At 43.9% G+C, this 21,844-nt stretch overlaps 1 protein-coding gene across 3 annotated transcripts in view; it reads right to left on the minus strand.

The window, feature by feature from the left end:
- CDK15 (cyclin dependent kinase 15) overlaps positions 1-21,844 on the minus strand; it is a 425,222-nt gene that overhangs the window by 247,908 nt on the left and 155,470 nt on the right. For all 3 annotated transcript variants that reach the window (XM_073551521.1, XM_073551520.1, XM_073551522.1), the window contains 2 exons: positions 21,203-21,323; positions 4,395-4,488 (listed from right to left, as the gene is read on the minus strand). In XM_073551521.1, the coding sequence (XP_073407622.1) occupies positions 4,395-4,488; positions 21,203-21,323 (215 nt within the window). The remainder of the gene's footprint in view (positions 1-4,394; positions 4,489-21,202; positions 21,324-21,844) is intronic.

Raw genomic sequence — 21,844 nt, forward strand, 5'->3', positions numbered from 1 at the left:
ATGCTGGATATGGTGGTGGCACAGGAGGAAGAGGAGCAGGAGGAATAGGGACCATTTACACTGTTATCTGGCCTGTCGTCCACACATGGCTTGGAAAGTGGCTTCCTGTACCAACAGCGGCCAGGTACATAACTGTCCTGCCAGGGGACGGGACAGTGTGGGAGGAGGATGAGGAATAACAGTGTTTACAACCTCAAAGCAGCTCACAGGTTTGTGGCTGGGGGGGAAGCAGAAGACCCAGATTAAGAACTTCCCACCAAGGACAGCTCGTCATTGCCTTTGGGCAGCCTGGAACGCTACATGCCAATACATGCTGCAGTGCCTGCGCAACGACTGCTGAGTTGCCCGGATTATTACCACTGCTGAGTACTGGGTACCCACCATGCTGGATCCCTGCTGAAAGGACAATGTACTATCATTATGTCAGTCACTGGAGCAGGATCACAAAATGCGTGAATACAAGTGCACACTGGTAGATGCACTACTAAAAAATTCCCAACTAACAGCGGGGGATCAATGTGAGAACAAGGCAGATAAGGTGGAAGAAGTCGCCAACACAGGTGGGGCACCGCCATCACCTCGGTAGGCAGGGTAAGCATGGTCGAAATGTGGCAAAACGTCCTCAGCACACCACAACATCCGGCACCACGATCTAATATGGTCCATATTAGCAGGAGCCAGCAAACATCCTCAGCACACAACAACATCCAGCACCACCTAATATGGTCCGTATTAGCAGGAGCCAGCATTACACAACATGGTGGAAGAGTAGATATCCACACGTCTGCAATTACTAAGTGATGGGTTTGCCCCATTTATCTTCTGAGTATCCAAATTGGACACATGGCCTGAACTTGCCCTTTATGCCTTGTAGGTGCTGGCCTAGCCTGCAGCAAGCATACTGACGGAACGTGTGTTTAGCACGGCAGGGGGTGTGATCACAGACAGGTGCTTTGGACGTCTACAATAAACTTGGGAAAGCTAACATTCACTAAAATAAACCAGGCCTGGATCCCACAGGAATTGTCAATACCTTTGGCTAACTAGACAACTATACCAGCTGCACCCAGAGCCATTGTTATACTCTATTTGCCATTCATTTAATTTTGGGGTCTCCCCAAATGAAAAAAAAAAATCAAAAACAAAACTAAAAACAAAAAAACACACAAAAGCAGGGCTGAATACATCATCCCCTGCCTATTCCACCTACACTGCCACGTCCACCTCCACCTACTCCACTTGGACCTCCGCCTCCTGGTACTACATTGCTGTTTCTTTTTTTTCATCCTATGTTCTTTTAAGTCAGTTTCCTGAAAATAAGAAAAGCAATACACAAAAACAGTGCAGGATAGCTCCTCCCCTGCCTCTTCCATCTTCACCTCCTCCAACACTTGGACCTCCGCTTCCTGCATCCAGATTGATATTTTTTTTATGCTGTGTTCTTTTGAGACAGTTCTCTAAAAAAAAAAAAAAAAAACACAACCCCCCCCAAAAAAAAAACAGGGCTGTATACCTCCTCCCCTGCCTCTTCCAACTTCACAGCCACATCCAGAGCCACATCCAATTGGACCTCTGCCTCCTGGTTCAAGATTATTATTTTTAATTTTTTTATTCTATGTTATTTTTATTCATCTCTCTATCCTCATTTGTTTGCAGAGCAATTGATCTGCTCTTACGCCCATTTTGCTTCCTTTTTCAGCACCCTAGCCCTTACTATGACCATTTTACATCACCAAAATGTTAGGGCTGGCGGAACGCACCAAATAATAAAATAATAGAAAGGTGCGTTCACAGCCCGGGGTCCACCGTGGAGGGGTGGTAAACTGCTGCTTAGTAATGGCAGAAGTATAAAGCGGTGTACAAAAGGTCACACATGGGTTAACGTCACCCAGTGCGAACAGAAGCGAACTCTTAACTCACAGAGCTGCGCTACCGCAGAACATAAATGCCGATGCCTGTTTAGCTCACAGAGCCCGGCCACGAAACGCACAGAAAGCGGTCACAGGACTCTGCCCCAAGGACACGGGGTCAGAGGCCCTCTAGATCTACTGAGCGCGCGGCGTCGCACCTGCAGACGCCACTATAGACGCTGACTATGGAGTGTCGATCACGTGCACCGTGGCGTGCCGAGCCACATGTGGACACTGATGCCTGTCTCAGACTCTGTCCCACCTACACCTAAGCCTGGGCGCTTAACAGGCTAGACTGCACAACACATGCGTACCAAGGGTAGGGGTTTCTTAATGAGTCATTCACCAGAGACATTCATACATGCATACGACACTCACTTCTCATAGTCTGATAATACAGTCTATACTAGCGCATGGCCGAGCGGCCATGCAAACCTTTTATAGCCGTGTCCTTCCGGGAACTTCCTGACCTTTCTGATGGTCCAATCCGAGCTGGGGAAGGACCTGAGCATGTGACCTCCGATCTCCAGTGAGAGATCATCCCACGGGCATGCTCAGTGGACTGAAAGGAGGACTTAGTCCCTGGAGTAGCTCGCTGCTGACCAGCATGCGTTGCCATAGCTGGACCAGAGGTGGCAGCAGCAACCAAACCCACAGAGCTGGTTTGAGCAGAGTGCCGGGATCGCCGAGTCCGCTGAGCAGGCTCCTCTGCAGCTGAAGAGGAATGGGAGACCGCTGGATGGAAGGCTCGGTATTCCTGCTGTGCAGTGACAGGAACCCAACACCTAACACAAAGCTTGGGTCACCATTGAGATTTAGGGGTTTTGGATATGGGGTAAAGTTCTGGTACCTGAACCAAACTTTGGACTCAAGTTTCGCCTAACCCAACTTCCACGGAGCCGCTTATATATAAGCTCTACATGACACCAAAGTAGTTCTAAGCGGTTAGTAAGCTACTATGAGTGTATAGGAGGGATGTGTAGATCCATACCCACTAGACTACCATGTAGATACTCACCCACTAGACTACCATGCAGATCAGCACCTAATAGACTACCATTTGGATCAGCACCCATTAGATTACCAGGTAGATCAGCACCCATTAGACTGTCATGTGGATCATTACCCATTAGACACTATGTGGATTAGCACATAATAGACTACCATGTGGATCAGCACACATTAGACTACCATGTGGATTAGCACATAATAGACTATTATGTGGATCAGCACCCATTAAACTACCGTGTGGATTAGCACATAATAGACTACCATGTGGATCACCACCCATTAGACTACCATGTGGATCACCACCCATTAGACTACCATGTGGATCACTACCCATTAGATTTGGATCAGCACCATTTAGATTACCATGTGAATCAGCACCAATTTGACTACCATGTGGATCAGCACCCATTAGATTACCATGTGGATCAGCATCCATTGGACTACCATGTGGATCAGCACCCATTAGACTACCATGTGGATCAGCACCCATTAGACTACCATGCGGATCAGCTCCCATTAGACTACCATGAGGATCAGCACCCATTAGACTACCATGAGGGTCACCATCCACTTCCAGAATATAATGGAACAAAGCTAAAAAAAAGTTTTTTTATTTTTACAGGAAATGATGCACACACAAGCACAACTATAGTAGGTGCAGGGGTTTGAATTGCACCTGAAATCTAGGGGGGCAAAAGGTCACTTTGACCCATATGGGAAGTCTATTAATATTAAAAGGGGTTGTCCAGGACTATTTAATTTTATTTTTACTATGGGCCTAAAAACTAATAGGCAGGTAGTTGCTAACAGAGGTAAGTACCTGCCTCTTCTACCGGGAGCTGGCTCAGAGTGGTCACTGACCATTCTATTTGGCAATTCAGATGCTCCACATCAACGGAGCAGCTCTTGCTCCACTGGGCTGCTTTGTCGACGTCATGCTGATTGACAGCCAGCTCCCAGAAGTGGGTAGCGGGGAGATGGCTGTCAATAAGCATCACGTCGGTAGTCACGCCCCTTCAACTGAGCAGAGTGGAAGAGAAGTTTCTGCTCTATCGACGTGACATGAGCCACTGAATCACCGGCAGGAGTGATCTGTGAGATCGGCTGTGAGCAACTACCTGCCTGTGAGTTATTACCCCCATAAGAAAACAATTAAATAGTCCTGGATAACAATGTTAAATACTTGCAATAGTTGGGGCTCTTGTTGGAGATTTTGCATCAGGGTCTAACGAGCTTCATGTTATCCCACTGGGTTTACATGCCGTAATTATAAGGTATTGTAAACGCGATATCATGACAATAATATAATCTCTATATTATAAGCTCAGATACACTTTGTGCTTATCCGGCACATTAACGGATCCTAATATACTTACAGTTGTAAAACCTATGGAGAAAAATAAAAAACTCCAAAAAAGTATCAGCTTATAATGGGTAAATGTATTGTGCAGATGGTAATAGTTGTCTACTTACCGACCAAATCTTTTCAAGTTGCTCAAAGGCATCTGACACACCAGAGAATGCTGGGTATCCCTGAAGCATCTCTATGAATATACAGCCAGCACCCCTGGAATGAACACAGAGGAAAGCGATTTTCAGCCTCTTTGATGGGTTACAGGCTGCATTTCTCTACAGATTACAAGCCTTTTCTCATTAGTTTTTTTAATTCTGTTTGTTTTCTTTTTTTCTAAATTAATAGCATACTAATAAAGTTTAATCTGGTTGTTAAAAATAGACATGAAATTACATCATTAAAATTCATGACCTGTAGACAAGATTACAGTAAAAGGACAAGTTAGTGATTGACTACGATAAGCTGCTCTTAGTTAAGTCAAAAGAATGTGTCATCGGAAATTTACCTATTGTCTCAATCCCGTTTATGTGTTATATGTATTTTTTTTAATGTACAAACATTTCTATATTTTCATATCGTGATCCTTATTAAAAAATAAAAATGAGAAATCTTGCAATTTTCACACTGGCCTCTAGGGCAGTTTTAGATACTTCCTATCCTTTCAGGAAGAGTTTGCTGCAGTTTCCTTATCAGAGGGAAGAAACACCTCTGAACACAACAGATAACATAGGATTCACAATAGGTGATGTCACAGCTCCCCTGCTCCTCCTCCCTTCACAATGATATTTGCACATGCTCATTAGATACTTCAATACAAAAGACAGGATGAGAATTTGTTCATTCTGGCTAATGTGCATGTGTTGTTTCCGGAAAGAAAAGGAAATTAAAGGCTTAAAAAAGCCCCAGTGGCCAGTGTGAAAATGTTTTTCTCATTTAGATTTTTAGTAATGTTATTGATATGGGAAAAAAACATTCCTAGAATATAAAAAAATATGATTTAAACATTAGGCAATTTGCTGATTAAACATTCTCTTTAAGACTGGACGTGAAGTGGGAATATTAGCCTAGTAGAGATCTCAAGTCATGGACTTAATCATTCCCATATGTCCAAAACTAGTAAGCATTAGACACTTTAAAATACATAAATCAACAAACTCCAATATGGCTGACCACCATAAGATAAGAAGCGATTCTAAATGAGTTAAGACAATTAATATTTGTATTAGTTATCACAAATTAAAAAGACAGGGCAATGGAGCCTCCCAAAAAGAGAGGGGACAAAAAGCAGCAATTTCTGATATACCGTAAGTCAAAAAGATAGAAGGGAGGGAAGGTGGGACTGGCTAATGAGGGTGTAAACCAATATCAGGGAAATCAATGTGTCCAGAGAATAATGGCAACAGAACCCCAGTGGGCACTAAGTATAAAACTTTATGCCATAATGAATAATTCAAAACCATAGTATAAGGTACTACCTAATGGAGAGTGGTACAGGAGTCAGTAAGACTAAGGCAGGCTGCGTGCCCCTCACACTCTAAATAGTTGTTAACTAAGGCCTGTTTCACACTTCAGTTTTTTCTTGTCAGTTAAAATCCACCAAAATGGCGGAAAGCGGATCCGTTGGTAACTGAAGTTAACGGATGGCAGCGGACCGTTTTTTTGACGGATCCGTTGGCTGAAGAATTTTAACCCCTTCACAGCCAAGGGTGGTTTGCACGTTCATGACCAGACCAATTTTTACAATTCTGACCACTGTCCCTTTATGAGGTTATAACTCTGGAACGCTTCAACGGATCTAGGCGATTCTGAGATTGTTTTCTCGTGACATATTGTACTTCACTTTAGTGGTAAAAAATTTTCGCTATAACTTGCGTTTATTTATGAAAAAAACAGAAATATGGCAAAAATTTTGAAAATTTTGCAATTTTCAAACTTTGAATTTGTATGCCCTTAAAACAGAGAAATATGTGACACAAAATAGTTACTAAATAACATTTCCCACATGTCTACTTTACATCAGCACAATTTGGGAAACAACATTTTTTTTTGTTAGGAAGTTATAAGGGTTAAAATTTGACAAGCGATTTCTAATTTTTACAACAAAAACATTTTTTTTAGGGACCACCTCACATTTAAAGTCACTTTGAGGGGTCTATATGGCAGAAAATACCCAAAAGTGACACCATTCTAAAAACTGCACCCCTGAAGCTACTCAAAACTACATTCAAGAAGATTATTAACCCTTCAGGTGCTTCACAGGAGCAGAAGCAACGTGGAAGGAAAAAATGAACATTTAACTTTTTAGTCACAAAAATAATAGTTTAGCAACAATTTTTTTATTTTCCCAAGGGTAACAGGAGAAATTGGACCCTAAAAGTTGTTGTCAAATTTGTCCTGAGTACGCTGATACCCAATATATGGGGGGGAACCACTGTTTGGGCACAAGGCAGGGCTCAGAAGGGAAGGAGCCCCGTTTGACTTTTTCAACCTAAAATTGGCTGGAATTGAGATCGGACGCCATGTCGCGTTTGACGAGTGTCTGATGTGCCTAAACAGTGGAAACCCCCCACAAGTGACCCCATTTTGGAAACTAGACCCCCTAAGGAACTTATCTAGATGTGTGGTGACCACTTTGAACCCCCAAGGGCTTCACAGAAGTTTATAACACCCGGGCGTGAAAATAAAAAATCATATTTTTTCCACAAACATGATCATTTAGTCCCCAATATTTTGTTTTCCCAAGGGTAACAGGAGAAATTGGACCCCAAAGGTTGTTGTCAAATTTGTCCTGAGTACGCTGATACCCAATATGTGGGGGGGAACCACTGTTTAGGCACATGGCAGGGCTCAGAAGGGAAGGAGCCCCGTTTGACTTTTTCAACCTCAAATTGGCTGGAATTGAGATCGGACGCCATGTCACGTTTGACGAGCGTCTGATGTGCCTAAACAGTGGAAACCCCCTACAAGTGACCCCATTTTGGAAACTAGACCCCCTAAGGAACTTATCTAGATGTGTGGTGACCACTTTGAACCCCCAAGGGCTTCACAGAAGTTTAGAACACCTGGGCGTGAAAATAAAAAATCATATTTTTTCCACAAACATGATAATTTAGTCCCCAATATTTTGTTTTCCCAAGGGTAACAGGAGAAATTGGACCCCAAAGGTTGTTGTCAAATTTGTCCTGAGTACGCTGATACCCAATATTTGGGGGGGAACCACTGTTTAGGCACATGGCAGGGCTCAGAAGGGAAGGAGCCCCGTTTGACTTTTTCAACCTAAAATTGGCTGGAATTGAGATTGGACGCCATGTCACGTTTGACGAGCGTCTGATGTGCCTAAACAGTGGAAACCCCCCACAAGTGACCCCATTTTGGAAACTAGACCCCCTAAGGAACTTATCTAGATGTGTGGTGAGCACTTTGAACCCCCAAGTGTTTCACTAAAGATTATAATGCCCAGGCGTGAAAATATAAAATCCTGTTTTGTTCCCACATAAATGATCATTTAGTCCCCAATTTTTAATTTTCCCAAGAGTAACAGGAGAAATTGGACCCCAAAAGTTGTTGTCCAATTTGTCCTGAGTACCCTGATACCCCACATGTGGGAGAAAACTACTGTTTGGGCACACGTCAGGGCTCGAAAGGGAAGTAATGACGTTTTGGAAAGCAGACTTTGATGGAATGGTCTGCGGGCGTCATGTTCCATTTGCAGAGCCCTTGATGTTCCTAAACAGTAGAAACCCCCCATAAGTGACCCCATTTTGGAAACTAGACCCCCTAAGGAACTTATCTAGATGTGTGGTGAGCACTTTGAACCCCCAAGTGTTTCACTAAAGATTATAATGCCCAGGCGTGAAAATATAAAATCCTGTTTTGTTCCCACATAAATGATCATTTAGTCCCCAATTTTTAATTTTCCCAAGAGTAACAGGAGAAATTGGACCCCAAAAGTTGTTGTCCAATTTGTCCTGAGTAAACTGATACCCCACATGTGGGAGAAAACTACTGTTTGGGCACACGTCAGGGCTCGAAAGGGAAGTAATGACGTTTTGGAAAGCAGACTTTGATGGAATGGTCTGCGGGCGTCATGTTCCATTTGCAGAGCCCTTGATGTTCCTAAACAGTAGAAACCCCCCATAAGTGACCCCATTTTGGAAACTAGACCCCCTAAGGAACTTATCTAGATGTGTGGTGAGCACTTTGAACCCCCAAGTGTTTCACTAAAGATTATAATGCCCAGGCGTGAAAATATAAAATCCTGTTTTGTTCCCACATAAATGATCATTTAGTCCCCAATTTTTAATTTTCCCAAGAGTAACAGGAGAAATTGGACCCCAAAAGTCGTTGTCCAATTTGTCCTGGGTACTCTGGTACCCCACATGTGGGAAAAAACTGTTTAGGCACACGTTGGGGCTCGAAAGGGAAGTAGTGTTGTTTTGGAATGCAGACTTTGATGGTCTCCTGGCGTCATGTTCCATTTGCAGAGTCCCTGATGTGCCTAAACAGGAAAAAAACCCACATATGACATCATTTTGGATACTAGACCCCCAATGAACAAATCTAGATGTGCCCCCAACTAATCTAATGTAAATTAGTAGTGCATGGAGGTGTGGTACAATTTGAAGCAATCCTTCATGCACAGGCCAGGTTTTTCAGGGCAGGTGTCGCACTGGTAAATGGTGTCCCTGCGTATTCCTTTTTTGTAACACACTCGACACCTTTTTTGCGGCTTACCTTTTCTTGGGGTTGGTGGGACCACCCCCGGAAAATGCTGACCTGGGACAATACGAGCACCTTCAGTTCCTGAAGTACTGGGGCCCGCTCCTTCCTGAGCGCCAAACATCATGGCCTTAACCACTACCTCCTGGAAATGAAGGTACGACGTATCGCTGGGGCATGCACATTGTGACAGCAGGAATGCGTTGAGCATTGCCATTTGGACGATGTGCATGGCCAGCTTTTTGTACCACACCTTGGCCTTCCTCAATGCATTGTACGGTTGGAGGAGTTGATCGGAGAGATCAACTCCCCCCATGTTTTTGTTGTACCCCACTACACATGTCGGTTTGCGAACCTGTGTAGAGGTACCCCGTACAGTGCAGAGGGTACTGCCATCACCGTGTATGGTGGTCAAGAGATGGACATCTCTCTTGTCCTTGTACTTGACCACCAGCAGGTGGTCGCTACATTGGGCTCTGCTCTCACCTTTTCGGAGCATCTGCCCAAGTAGCGTCTTCGGGAGGCCTCTCTGATTTTTGCGGACAGTACCGCAGGCTGCGGTACGTCGCTCAGAGAGGGATTTGTAGAGTGGGATGCTGGTATAAAAGTTATCAGTGTAGAGGTGATAACCTTTATCCAGCAGTGGGTGCACCAAATCCCACACAATTTTCCCACTCACTCCCAGGAAAGGAGGACACTCAGGGGGTTCAATCCGGGTGTCCTTCCCTTCGTAAACTCTAAACTTGTGGGTGTACCCTGAGGTACTCTCACACAACTTATAGAGTTTGATTCCGTACCTGGCCCTCTTACTGGGCAGGTATTGACGGAATCGCAGCCTTCCCTTGAAGTGAACCAAGGACTCATCCACGCAGATGTCCCTTTGGGGCACGTACACTTCAGCAAACTTTTTGTTGAAGTGTTCGATGACCGGCCGAACTTTGAACAGACGGTCAAAGTTGGGGTCATCTTGTGCGGGACACTCTGCATTATCAGTATAATGCAGAAACTTGTGGATGGCCTCAAAACGCGTCCGGGCCATGACCATTCGGAACACTGGAGTGTTGTATAAAATATCAACACTCCAATATTGCCGAATTTCCGGCTTCTTCAGTATCCCCATATGGAGGACCAGGCCCCAAAACTGCGTCATTTCAACTGCGTCTACAGGAGACCAGTTTGAAAATGTTGAACGCGGGTTTTGCTCCAAAAATTGACGAGCGTACAAATTAGTTTGCTCCACCATGAGGTTAACAAAATCCTCAGAGAAAAAGACTTTGAAAAAGTCAATTTCTGTGAGGCCGGTGGTGTCAAACTTGATTCCTGATTCTGCCACAAAATCAGGAATCAGTGGCTCGTAATTTTCGGGGGGCGAGGTCCATACGGGGAGCACTGGGTCAGCTGCGGGCATGGTGGGCGCTGCCTCATCTTCTGTCCTGGAGCGTCTGCGTGGCGGTTCCGCAGGACCCGAGGAGGAAGATGAGGAGGGGGAAGAGGAAGAAGAAGAGGATGAAAAATCCGAAAAATAAAGAAAAGTCGGATCGTCATCCAAATCGCTATCAGTTTCGGAGGCAAGTAAAGCATATGCCTCCTCCACTGAATAGCGCTGTTGGGATGAATTTGATGACATTTTTGTGTAAATATGGTGCTTGGGTGTACACTTTATTGAAAACTGTATGTGTACGTGAGGGGGGGAGTGATTGGTGTAAACTTTCTGTAAAGAAAAAGCTGTGGAAAAAAGTCTAAAACAGCAGGCCCTAGCTGATAAGTGTCACTTATCAAAACTAGGCTGCTGGATGTGCGCACGGGGTGGCGCAAGGGGGGGTGGAAAAAAAAAAAAGGAAAACGGCAAACTCTGATAAGTGAACTGTGTCACTTATCCAAGTTTCGCAGCTGCGGGATGTGTGTACGGAGGGGCTAAGGAAAAAAAAGCGAGCTCAAGTGTTGATCGGTGAACTGCGTCACCAATCAACGCTCGGCGGCTGCGCACGGAGGTGGCGCAAAAGTGGGGTGGAGGGGGGTAAAAATAGGGGAAAGGGGGATGTGGGGATTGGGGTGGATGAAGAGAGATTGGGCAGGGATCAACAGTTAGGGTTGTAGTTAGGTGGCACAAAGGGGGGTGAAAAAAATGAAAAACGGCAGGCACAAGCTTGGATGAGTGATGTGTGTCACTTATCCAACTTTTGCGGCTGCGGAATGTGTGAACGGAAGTGGCGCAAAGGGGGCTAAGGAAAAAAAAGCGAGCGCGAGTGTTGATCGGTGAACTGCGTCACCGATCAACGCTCGCCGGCTGCGCACGGAGGTGGCGCAAAAGTGGGGTGGAGGGGGCTAAAAGGGGGGTGAAGGGGGGTAAGAGGGGGGTGGAGGGGGGATGGGGGGATGAAGATAGATTGGGGGGTGAAGATAGATTGGGCAGGGGATCAGGGATCAATTAACACTTACAATTGTAGTTTTCTTTCTTCTTCTTCTTTCTTCTGCAGAGATTGTGATGCTACAAGCTGTGGCACCACAATACCCAACACAGGAGCTCTTGCTGCGTCCGACCTCTCTGCAGGAATCCTCAGCTAGAGTGTGGACCCCTGCAGACAGGTCAGACAGGTCAGAGGCAGGTCAGGGGGCAGGTCACAGAGCGGTCACATCGCTGCTGTGACCTGTCATTGGTGGGATCGAATGATTACATCGATCCCACCAATCCCTGATCTGCCTGGTGACCATGGCAACTGCCTAGAATCGGAACTCACAGCTCCGATTACTAGGCAGGTCATGCCCAGGTCACCAGCAGGGCACAGAGCGGTCACATGGTGACCGCAGCTGTGCCCTGTGGTTGGCGCGATCGCCGATCTAATCGATCGCGCCAGTCAACTCCTGCAGGCCCTGCTGGGCCTGCATCAGGCTCCAGCATGATCGGTGCTAATATAGCACCGATCCTGGCCGGTACTGGCAGGGCACAGCGGCGATATAGCGCCGCTGTGCACTGCGATTGGCGCGATCGATCAGATCGGCGATCGCGCCAATCCGGGTGCTTTTTGCCGGTGCCTGGCGTTGCCAGGCACCGGCTCTAGGATCGAGTACATCGGTACTCGATCCCAGCCTAGGACATCATTGTTTCAGCCAAGCTGATTGGCTGAAACAATGAGAAACGCTGCGATTGGCTGTTCAGAATTGAACAGCCAATCACAGCGCTCTGGATGCCGGGGGGGCGGGATCGCAGCCCGGGATGCCGACGCCATCTTTTCTAAGGTGAGATGGCGTCGGAATTTTAATGCGATCGCGATCGCATTAAAGGGCCCGACGTACTATCCCGTCCACGGTCATATGGGCCCGGGTACCGTGGACGGGATAGTACGTCGGATGTCAGGAAGGGGTTAAAGGAACCGCAGTCCGGGGACGAGAGAGAGAGGGAGAATTTTTACCGTCCGCCAGAAATGATTTCAGGGTTAAATTTCCGGCTGAGATCATTCCTCCGGGCATGCGCAGCACAAAAATGTGGATCCTTCAGCCAAAAAAAAGTTAAAAGCTCTGTCCGGGCATGTCGGCGGACGCAAAAAAATTGGCGGATCCGCAAAAAAAAGGATCCGACGGATGGCCATCCATCAAGATCCGCCAGTAATGCAAGTCAATGGGGAAAAAAATGGATCCGCCAAACAAAATGGCGGATCCGTTTTTTTAGGAAAACAGCAGATCTTGACTGATGGGAAAAAACTGAAGTGTGAAACAGGCCTAAGAAAAATAATAATTGTCTTAACTCAGTTAGAATCGGTTCTTATCTTATGGTGGTTGGCCATATTGGATTATGTTCATTTATTGACTTATTTAATGAAGATTGACACCATTTACACACTATATTGACATGAATTATACAATAGTCTTCATATATTAACATTATAAGACCAGAATTGAAAAGTGACAAAACCTGTTCTGTAACAGAGTGGGGAACATTTATTACGCAAACTGAGAAACATTTCTGGTGCTCACAATGTGAGACAGTTGTTTAACTGTTTTACACTCTTTCCGCTTCACCCGACAAGAAGGTGTGATGTCATTGGAAAATGACCTTCAGATACACCATTTTGAGGCAAAATTCTTGAGCAAAAAAAAAAAAAAAAAGTCTAAAGTACGTCAATCAAGGGATGGTATAAAATAAGAAATAGGAACTTCAAGATACAGTATGCCACATTCATTAATCAGCATGAGCCACTGTAATAAATTTGGAGCATCTAAACTTATTCCACGCTACTTAAATTAGAAATGGTAAATTTGCTCAGAAAACCTTTAGGAGGTAACAATTTAGGGACTTTTTTATTTACCATATATTGCAAGAGGGGTCCTAAAACATAACAATATATGAACATTTTACTTCCACACAATATGGTCATACATGTTACACATTCCTTTTAGCCCATCTGAACAGATGTCAGTCCCGATAACATTTAATGGGAGAGAGTTGGATCACCTCATGCATGTTAGATAGTTTGCAGGTTTGTCAATTTAATCTAATGTGTATAGGGGCATTAAGACATCCTTGGCTTAACAGTGTGATACCTTTATAATAATAATAATACATTTTATTTCTGTAGCGCTGACATATTCCGCAGCACTTTACATTTCAGAGGGGACTTGTACAGACAATAGACATTACAGCATAACAATAATCACATAGATCATAACAGATACCAAGAGGAATTAGGGCCCTGCTCGCAAGCTTACAATCTATGAGGAAAGAGGTAGACACGAAAGGTGGGTGCTAACAATTGCCCTGATTGTTTGGATCAGCCATAATGTTAAGTGTGTAACAGTACAGACACAGAAGGATGATAGACGCATGAAGCATGTGGGAACATGATACGAGGAACCTGGTTATGGTAAAACTTTTGACTGTGCCACACAGGGATAGATTAGGTTAATGTGTTGAGGCGGTAGGCGAATCTGAATAAATGCGTTTTCAGGGCACACTTAAAATTGTAGAGATGAGGACTAATCGTATTGACCTGGGAAGTGCATTCCAAAGAATTAGCGCAGCACGTGTATAGTCTTGGAGACAGGAGTGGGAGGTTCTGATTATTGAGGATGCTAACCTCAGGTCATCAGCAGAACGGAGGGTGCGGGTAGGGTGGTAGACTGAAACGAGGAAGGAGATCTAGGGTTGTGCTGAGCCTTGGAGTGCTTTGTGGGTGAGGGTAATAAGTTTGTACTGGATTCTGGAGTGGATGGGTAGCCAGTGTAAGGACTGGCACAAGGTAGAGGTATCGGTGTAACGATTGGCGAGGAATATGATTCTGACTGCAGCATTCAAGATAGATTGGAGGGGGGAAAGCTTGGTAAGAGGGAGACCGATTAGTAGAGAGTTACAATAGTCCATACGAGAATGAATAAGAGAAACAGTAAGTTTTTGCGGAGTCAAAAGTAAGAAAAGGTCGAATTCTAGAAATGTTTTTGAGATGCAGATAACAAGAAAGAGCCAGTGATCGGATGTAGGTGATAAAGGAAAACTCAGAGTCAAGTATGACCCCAAGACAGCGGGCATGTTGCTGGGGAGTAATAGTGGAACCACACATAGAAATGGCAATGTCGGGTATAGGTACATTAGTAGAGGGAGGAAACACAAGGAGTTCAGTCTTTGACAGGTTCAGTTTCAGATATAGTGAGGACATGATGTTAGACACAGTGTTTAGACAATCGCTGGTGTTTTCTAAAAAGGCAGGCGCGATATCAGTAGAAGAAGTGTATAATTGGGTGTCATCAGCATAGAGATGGTACTGGAAACCAAATCTACTGATTGCTTGATAGTGGCAGTGTACAAAGAGAAAAGGAGGGGGCCTAGAACCGATCCTTGAGGAACCCCAACAGTAAGGGGAAGATGAGAGGATGAGGAACCAGCAAAAGATACAGTAAAGGAGCGGTCAGAGAGATAGGAGGAAAACCTTTACTTACTGGATTCTGTCATCAGAGGATCTTGTGGCTGCAGCACAATCATCATCTACTTGAAATGACCCTTCACAATTTGTGAATTCTTGTAGAACAAATGTGATCAATAAAAAGTATAGTGAGGGTTAACAGCAGAAGGCCCCTAGCATCTTATTACTAAAATGGTCCTTTCCCTTCCACCCTGCAGCTGCTCTGTATTCTGTACCTTCCTCCACTCCCAGGATAAAACAGTTTGGGTTATCTTTCATCCTTCTTGCACACTTTATATTTGCAGGGAGAGCAAGCACTGGAAAGCTCAGAACATCATTTAGATTCTGACGATACATCTCGCCTTCTGTTTCATTTTGCTCTTCCCCACTTGGTGTCTATGTATGATCTCTATGTCCTCCTGCCCTTCAGTCTGTATCTCTATTCTGAGACAGAAACATTAAAAACATTACATTTAGAGACCTTAGAAATACACCAGATGAACCACATCTATCACAGTGGCTCATGGTGGATGATAAATTTGGCACATCTTTAGACCCCTTTGTCTAATTTTATGCTACCTCTTAGTTTGGCTTGCTTTACAGATTATGTATTTCCTTTATGTATAAGAAATAATACTGCACGGTACATATGGCGTTTACATACAGTGGCATTTAAGAATTTAGACACCCTTGGTCAAAATTATTGTTATTGTGAACAGTTAAGCAAAAGAAGATGAAACAATCTCTAAAAGGCTTGAAGCTAAAGATGACACACTTCCTTTGTATTTTAGTAAAAAAAAAAAAAAATCTATCTATTTTCAACTTTTACATGTTGTTACAAAAAAGAAAATGGGCAGATGCAAAAGTTTTTAACTATATATATTAGCAAAGTTTCAAAAATATTATAGCAAAAAAGCGTCTATTCATACAAATGATACACACAGCCTCAAAAGATATATTGAGGTTTAAGACGATAAAATTGCAAAAAATGGAAAGATTCAAAAGAAATCTTTATTAAAGGTTAAACACATAAATGATAGAAAAGATGTTTTATGTAATCAAGCTGCAGGAAATCTTGCCAGGTAATGCCAACACTCATATGCTTGCAAAGCACAAAAAATAGCAAAATATATATCTTTATATTTTGCTATTTTTTGCGCTTTGCAAGCATATGAGTGTTGGCATTACCTGGCAAGATTTCCTGCTCCTGTGCTCCTTTTCTCCTTTGTTCCTGTAGCTTGATTACATAAAACATCTTTTTTATCATTTATGTGTTTAACCTTTAATAAAGATTTTTTTTGAATCTTTACATTTTTTGCAATTTTATAATCTTTAACCTCAATACATCATTGAGGCTGTGTGTATCATGTTTTGTACCTAGTAGCATCCTCTTTTGCAAATATTACAGCTTGTAAACACTTTTTGTAGTCAGACAAGAGTTTTTCAATTTTTGTTTGAGGGTTTTTTGATCCATTTTTCCTTGGAAAATTCTTCCAGTTCTGTGATTCCTGGGTCGTCTTGCATGCACTGCTATTTTGAGGTCTAGCTACAGATTTTCAATGATGTTCAGATTAGGGGACTGTGAGGGCCCTTTTAAAATCTTCAGATTGTGCCTTTTGAGGTTGTCTATTATGGATTTTGAAGTGTGTTTAGGATTATTATCCATTTGTTGAAGCCATCCTCTTTTCAACTTCATCTTTTTTACAGATGGTGTTATGTTTGCATCAAGAATTTGTTGAAATTTCACTTAATCCATTCATTGAAATGTTCCTCGTGCCACTGGCTGCAACACACCCCCAAAGCATGATTGATTCATCCCCATGCTTAACGGTTGGTGAGATGTTCTTTTTCTGAAATTCTGTGCCCTTTTTTCTCCACACATACTGCACCATTGATCATTGTGGCCAGAGTTCTATTTTAACTTCATAGGTCCACATGACTTGTTTTCAAAATGCATCAGGCTTGTTTAGATGTTCTTTTGCATACTTCTCATGCAGAGTTTTATGGTAAAGATGCAGGAGAGGTATTCTTCTGATTACTCTTCCATGAAGGCCATATTTGTGCAAGTGTCTCTGAACAGTAGAACAATGCACTACATTTCCAGAGTCTGCTAAATTATTCAAAAGGTCTTTTGCAGTCAAGCGGGGTTTTTGATTTGCCTCTCTCACAATCCTACAAGTAGCTCTCACTGAAATTTTGCTTGGTCTTCCAGACCTTATATTGACCTACACTGTTTCTGTTATCTGCCTTCTCCTAATTTGTGGGCCACCACCATTTTCATTTTCCAAGTAGTAGGCAGCTGCTTAGAAGAACCCATGGCTGCTGTTTTAGGCACAAGGTTAGAGAAGGCTTGTTTTTTATAAAGCTGGGAAATTTGCATCACTTGGTCTTTTCTAACAGGCTAACCAAGGTCTGAAACCTTGGTCAAATATATTTGAGCAAACAAATCTCCAAGGGCACCCAAACTTTTGCATCAGGTCATTTTCCTTTTTTATAATTTTTAAAATGTAAAAGATGAATTTTTTTCCCTAAAATATAAAGGAAGTGTGTCATCTTTAAATTAGGACTTTTAGAGATGATTTAATCTTCAGCTTGCTTAACCGTTCACAGTAACAGTAATTTTGACCAGGGGTGCCCAAACTTTTACATGCCACTGTATAGGATAGGATTTTTAACTGCAGAATGTTTCTAGAATAATATATTAAGTTCCTACATCCATGCTATTTTTCATTATCCTTATTCTTTTTTTAGGAATGGCACACCAGCCTATTGCATCTTATTATAGCTCCCTAGTAGTGGTTGACTGCTGTGGAATCTATCACATGTCTATTTTCTATAACGGAAAAGAATTGTATTACATATAAGAATGAATAGTACATAACCATTACAATGGGATGTGCATACATGTACATGATTTGCCCTACAGAGGACAATTGCCCCCAAGGATTCATGTCCTTTTTCCAAAATTCAGGAAGCACATCTTCCACAAAATGAACACATACGCAAGCTCAGACTGGCCCACAGGGAAACAGGTACATTCCTCAGGGGTGTAGGAGGGGACCCCCAAATGAGCAGTGTTCGGCATATGATTTCGAAAAGCCGAAAATATGGGATCTATTGATTAATAGCAAACCCTACTATTCCTGACAGCTCTATAGGGGACATCATCGTGGGACACTCGTTATTAAATGAATTACGTCGGAACAGGGAGTGTTGGTTTATCATTATTTTTTTTACAGGTGTTCAAGGGCGTTGCAGGAAATAGGAGTAATAATAAAGATGGGAAACTGTGTTTAGTGTTTTATTTCATTAAAATACTTTATTCTGGCTGTGTCATGATCCAGGAAGGGGTTTTGTCTTTGACCTGTCCTGGTCAGACAGGGGTTAATTGTTTCTGCCTCTCTCTGGCAGAGGGCAGCTATTTAGTGGCCACTCGACCTAGGTCCGGTGTCAGTTATACTCCTGCCTTCGGCTGAGTTAGTTGACCCCTTGCGTATGTGTGCCTTGTGCATGATAACTTGTTGCTTGTTTGGTTTTGATCCGGTTCCGTCCCTGTTACGAGTTCTGCCTGTCCCTCTTGTACTGCGCTACCCTCTCTGTGTATGACTCTCTGCCTGTGACCTGTCTACTCACTGCTCGTCCCTCTGGTACCGCACCGCCCTCTCCGTGTATGACCTCTGCTTGTCTGACCTGAGTTTCCCTCTCCTTTACTACAGTATCCCTGTAGTAAGTATATTACATCATCTGCAGCAGTAGGATGCTAAGCCCCGCCCCCTGCAGTCACATGATCGTAGGTCCTTGTACTGTTTACTACTTTCAGCGTCGCAGGTCCTGTCTGCCTGAACTTTCCCTGCAGTATCGGACCCCGGGCCCTCCCATAGTGTGGGTATGTCACCCTGCTCAGCTGTGGCAGCTTGCAGACGCTGATAGGATCCTGACAGGCTGTGTGTTTATTTAACCCCTTAACAACTATAGGATTAGTAATGGGTAGGTATCTTATTGACGTCTCTCCATTACTAAAAGGTCTGTTACACATAGCGATATCGCTAGCAATATCGCTAAAGCGTCACCAATTTTGTGCCACAGCATCGATATCGCTAGCGATATCGCTACATGTGACACTCACCTCCGACCGGCCCCCCCGCTGGCTATCGCTGATCGCGCAAGATCGGCCTGGTCCATTTCTCATCGTCGGCTTCCTGCTGGCGCTGACGAGCGAGCCATGGACGCGGCAGGAAGACGGTCATCACCGCTGCGTCTGACAGGTGAGTACGACCGCCGCTGCATCGCTAGTGAGATCTGCCTGTTTGGCAGCTCACCAGCGACCATTTAGCGATGCACTAGTGATCCTGACTGGGTCATATTGTGATGCATCACTAAATGTAACGGGGCCTTAAGCCGGGCTTGATGTCACCTTATAATACAAAGGTGACATCAACCCCACAAATATTACCCCATATGCCACCTATACAGGGCAGTGGGAAGAGAGAGGCTAAGTGCCGGAATTGGCACATCTTAGTTACACTGCCCCTGTATCAGGCATCTCTATCAGCTCCAGGATGGGATCTGTTGGAATGAGGACATTGCATTGTGACCATCTAACCAGAATTGCTGTAATACTATAGATGTAAGGAATAAAAATAGTTGCATTGTTAACCTGCCTAGGTGATTATTACAACCTCACATCTTCACAGCCATCAAAGGCCATTTTGACAACTTACACCCACTGAACTGACTTATCAAACAAAATGTAGGACACTGAACCAACTTCACACTGGTCCCCGTAATTTACTTTTGAGCCCTCAGAATATGATAAATGTGTAATTTATTGAGCTCCTTTTTGAAGACCACCTCTAATGGGGAAATAAGGCCAATGAAGCTCTGAAAAAGGACGCGTCATCCTACCAATAGCAACCTCACAATCCAGCTTGTATCTAACAACATTCAAATGCATATGAGCCAACTGTAAATTGCTTGACCACACAGCTGAACTAGAAAGGATCCAAAAACCAATCTTGAGACCATATTTCAGCAAATATGCCGCCTCCATGTCAGGATATCTACTTAGAAACAGCAGCATTCAATCAATTTTCACTGGTGTCGTCCTCCTTTGTTTCAGCATTGCTAGGTTTTCCCATTCCTTGTATTAAACTTGATGTAGCTGTGAGCCTATGCAACCTGAGGACTCATAAGATAAGCCGAATTACCACTTCCACTCATTAAACCACCACCAGCAGCTATTGCTTCCCTGACAAGGATCCTGTTGTAGAGGTAGAACTCCCAGCACCCCAGGAAAAGACTGAAAGTTGATCTCAGAGGTGCTGTCAAGCTAATATTTTTATGGTCCCACATGATTTTTGAATTGAGCGCTAAGGGTTCCATGAAAGCATATGTATGCATCATCTAAATGCACCAAATCCACTGCTGCACTTGACACTGCCAAGGGAGCAACCACCATTTGTCAACTGGAGGCATGTGCAGGGCAGACACAGCCTCCCAGGATGATTCTCCTTCCACATGCTGGTAGACACTGACATTAGTGCCAACAAATCCATGACCATCCTCACAAATTCCACTACTATTTCATCTGCTGCCCTCGCTCCAGTACCATCATTGCTTACACTTGCCTTGCCACTATTTACATCTATCCCACCACCACTACCATGCCACACATTCACCTGAGGTGCTTGCAAACCATGCAACTTACCAAGTTGACTATGAGAATGCCTTGAAACAGCCATTATGTGCACTCTTGACATCTCCTTTCTGCCAGTAGATATGTGGCCCTCCGCCTTCTGAAATGGATTCTGGCTCTGGGACATCACCAGAAGTCCCTGGCAAAGTTCACCCATGTTTTTTCACCCATGGTTTGTGTGAAGACTCAGCCAGTAATACTTGCAACGTCACTACTAGCACCATAAAGGTAGCTGCAGGTTGTGGTGCAGGAGAATAGGGAAGGCAGTGACATCTTCCTTCCCATTCACTGGACCAGTCTGGTGCCCCGTATTCATCCCAGAGAAGTTGATGCAGTCTGTCACAGCGCTGTTGGCTTTGAAGGATCCCTGCTGGGGTTCCTAATACTGTAACTGGTGCAGTAAGTCACCTCTGGGCTCAGTATCTTTAGAGGCCTCCACCTCCCTGAATGCTCGGAGGCTGTCGAGACCACAGCTGCCTCATCAACTCCCCCTGTTGCATTCCACTGCTCCAGTTGGACCTGGAGCCTCTGCTGATCTCTCCATCACTGCATTGTATGGCATGACAGGCATTGGCATAGATGCCTGCCTGTATACATACATTTAGTAATTATCAGTTCTTACCAGATGTCAAGGTCAGATGAGTAATCTGTGGCTCCTAAAAGCACATCGGGTGGACGGTACCAAAGAGTGACCACTTCTGAGGAATATGTTTGGCTGGGAATTGACTTTGCACGGGCAAGACCTGTGTAAAAAGCATGTAAAATATGACTATATTTAATTGCATATTAATTCTGAAAGTCTTTGTTTTATGTACACAAAGTCACAACGATTTTCAGGATTTTTTTTAAGTTCATTAAAGAAGAGTATACCCATATACCGCAATGATTTACTCTAAATCTAAAGTAGTCAATATACATAAGATAGCTGTCTGCAGAATAAACCCCATGCACATGAGCACTTGGCTCGGCTGACCATACTTGAAGTTAAAAAGGGGAGAGGACAAAGTTGTAGACAGACACCTCTGGCAGCAGCTTATCTCACCCCAAAAAAATATTGGGCATTAAAATTGCAAACACGTCAGATTGTTGGTCAGGCCAACCAATATCAGCAGGTTTTCCAGTTTTCATCTAATGTGAATTGGGATTGGATGCTTAAAGGAGTCTCCAAAAAGTAATTCAAAATGGCCGCTGTCAATTTTTAAGAATACAACCCATCCTAGGTATGCATAAGGATCAGGTATGTAAGTAATAGTACAGCCTCTTA

This window comes from Dendrobates tinctorius, unplaced genomic scaffold (genome assembly GCF_039654945.1).
Source record: "Dendrobates tinctorius isolate UK_male_01 unplaced genomic scaffold, ASM3965494v1 ptg000177l, whole genome shotgun sequence".
In the NCBI taxonomy this organism is placed as follows: Eukaryota; Metazoa; Chordata; class Amphibia; order Anura; family Dendrobatidae; genus Dendrobates; species Dendrobates tinctorius.